Source organism: Morone saxatilis, unplaced genomic scaffold (genome assembly GCF_004916995.1).
Source record: "Morone saxatilis isolate NCDOM2014 unplaced genomic scaffold, NCSU_SB_2.0 Contig2, whole genome shotgun sequence".
NCBI classification, from domain to species: Eukaryota; Metazoa; Chordata; class Actinopteri; family Moronidae; genus Morone; species Morone saxatilis.
In genome coordinates, this window is record NW_023339762.1 from 4,697,637 (window position 1) to 4,700,426 (window position 2,790).

General features: G+C 39.8%; 1 protein-coding gene across 1 annotated transcript in view; it reads left to right on the forward strand.

The window, feature by feature from the left end:
• Positions 1–2,790, forward strand: part of znrf1 (zinc and ring finger 1) — a gene marked incomplete at its 5' end in the record, with an annotated part of 56,054 nt that overhangs the window by 39,121 nt on the left and 14,143 nt on the right. The window contains 1 exon segment of the mRNA XM_035664640.1: positions 1,992–2,087. Within this exon segment, the coding sequence (XP_035520533.1) occupies positions 1,992–2,087 (96 nt within the window).

Below are 2,790 nucleotides of genomic sequence, written 5' to 3' on the forward strand. Positions count from 1 at the left end.
ATTTGCATATTCAGAGATTCTGGAGGTTTTAATGAGGTACAAGGAGGAGATTACTATTTAAGGATTTTAATGTGGTTTTTGCTAAAAAATATCAGACACACATAATTATGTACAGTATAAGTGTTTGTATTATTGTATGTCTGTTCTTTAAGTAATCATATAACAAAAGCCAGAAGCTAAAACATATTACAATCTGAGCGATACTGGACTTGTGTTTACAGTGAAGGATTGCTGCTGTTTTCATGAGAAGTCTCCTTTATTACAGAGCAGTCATGTCTGTTTTCCGCTGTGTGCAAACTCGGCTCATGTGGCCCAGTGGTTGATCTTATTATCTCTTATGTGTTAAACTAATACAGTTAGGCCTAATGGGTTCCATCCAAACAGCGCAGGAGGGGGCTACTGAGATAGCTCCAACGTTATGACACAAAGCAAGAGAGGTAGTGTGTGAAAATGTCTGAGAGAGGATAAAAGTGGGCAGTGTCTGTCCATGCCCTCTAGAACAACACATAGAGGAGTTTTATGATTTGATGCCCCTATTGACAGGATGATGTCATTCGTCTGTTTAATGATAAGGCAAAGATGACTTGGTTTGGTGTAGGTCAGCGAAGATCATGGTTTCGGTTAAAATAAGCTCTTTGTCTTCATGGTTACAATAAGAACCATGCAGCAGTGCTGCAGTCAGGTATATTTTGCTGAGGCCAAGACTAGGACTAGTCCAAAGAGGTGCATCTCCAAGTCCAAAGAGGTTAGAGTCCAAGTCAAGGTCGAGTCCAAAGAGATTCGAGTCCAAGTTCCAATGATAGTTACAGAGTCAAGGCATGCAGTTGCAAGTGGCATTGATTGGTTACACATCCAAAGAACATATATAAAATCCAGACCAGGCGTCTAATTGAAACCTGCCTTTATTTGTCAAAACATGTTGCCACACCAGGCTAGTAGAGGAGATATAGATAAAGACAGGAGCCTATGACCCTGTTTCTTTTTGAATCTATATTGTTACAATCCAGAATATGTGTGTATCAAAAATTATGAAGATCTGAAATCCCTAACCTTTTGTTCTAGAGGTGTTTGCCTGGAAAATCAAACAAGCTAATGACAGCTAAACCAAGGATGTTACGAGTAGCTGTAGCCTCATACCGTGGCCAATTTGAAAAATGTTATGCTTAGCTCTGCTAGTACTTCAAGTGCTGTAAAAAAAAAAAGATAAAATTCCACTGTGGACATTAATGCGTTAATGTAGAAGCCAACTACTTTTCTAGCATGTAGGGCAGCCCATACGGCACTGCACTGCATTTTCTCCACTGGAAGGGCACTCTAGATGGCACTTCATCATGTTTTCTTGCACACTGGGCCACTGTAGAGGGCAATTTATCATGTTTTTTTGAACATGATAAAGTGCCCTGTTGATCCACCAGTGACTGGCTCAATAGCATTTTTAGAATTGTGAAATGATTTAATGCCTCACACCACATTTGAATATTTCTGTTCAGGTTGTTTTCATCTGGTAGGGCCAGCGTGGACCTGCTTTCAAAGTCACAATGAATTCATGTAAAACATCAAACAGCTGTGCTTTTCGTTGTCGGACATGGGCGTCGCTTTGTTGGCGACTCAAAGGGGACTGAATCAGCCTGTGCTTTATATCACAGCGACATGTGGCACAGCATCCACACCTAGTTTGTCATGGTTTGTCATTCGCTGGGATCCAGGGGCCCTAAAGAAAAATGGGCATTTTATCATCAGGGCGCTTAGACTTTATATCATTCCCTTAGATGATAAATGTGCATCACCATTTAAATCTTAAACACATTTATCTTTAATGTAAATGTAAAAACACCCTTCCTTAGAATATGCTGTGTAATAATGTTATAAGCTGTCAGCTGGGTCAAAGGTGCTATACAAATACAGATCATGATGAAGTTGATACTGGTTTATTTCAGACGTGTGTATTTATTTTAATTTTTCACTGATCTGTTCTCTGCTGTTCTTTCTAGGATTCAAGTGTCCTGTCTGCTCCAAGTCTGTGGCGTCCAACGAAATGGAGGTTCACTTCATCATGTGTCTAAGCAAACCTCGCCTCTCCTACAATGGTAAGGAAGGCTGCTGTTTGTGTCTCTATTTACATTTTCTTTATATGACATGATACTGCAGATATTGTACTTAGAAGGAAAAGCCAGGCTCACTGTTGTGCCAGTACATAATGAACTGATTTTGGCCCTGCTATTTCGAGATTATGTATTTTTTCCATATTTATTGGTCTTCACAATATTGTGCCAAGTTTCACTGCTGTTGTGCTGATAAATATTCATGACAAGGTGGGTGGGTCTATAGACTGATGCGTGTTGTCAAGCTACTCCTACCAAAACATGATAAATATGAATGAGGGGAAATGAGGAAATTGAACAGCAAACAACTATGTGCACAGTGACTCAAATAGTGACAGAGAAGCTGCAGTAGGTTTATAAAAAATAACTTGGTTGTACAGGAGACAGTTAATCTGGTTCCTCTGGCTCCCCCTAGTGCTTCTTAATACATTTACAAGAATCCACCGTACCCGAAAACAAAACATCCAATCAGAGCCAAGAAAGATAGGACACTTTGGGTTGGTGGCTTAAAGATATTGATTGCTAAGTCTCATTCCCAGTGTTGATATTTGACAAATAAGACTCAACAGTCAAGTATCTTTCTCAGCTCTGATTGGTTGTTTTCGTTCTGGCCCGGTGGATTTTTGTAAATACCACTAGGAGCACTAGGAGGAGCCAGAGGAAAATGATTTTTTCACAGATTATCTGT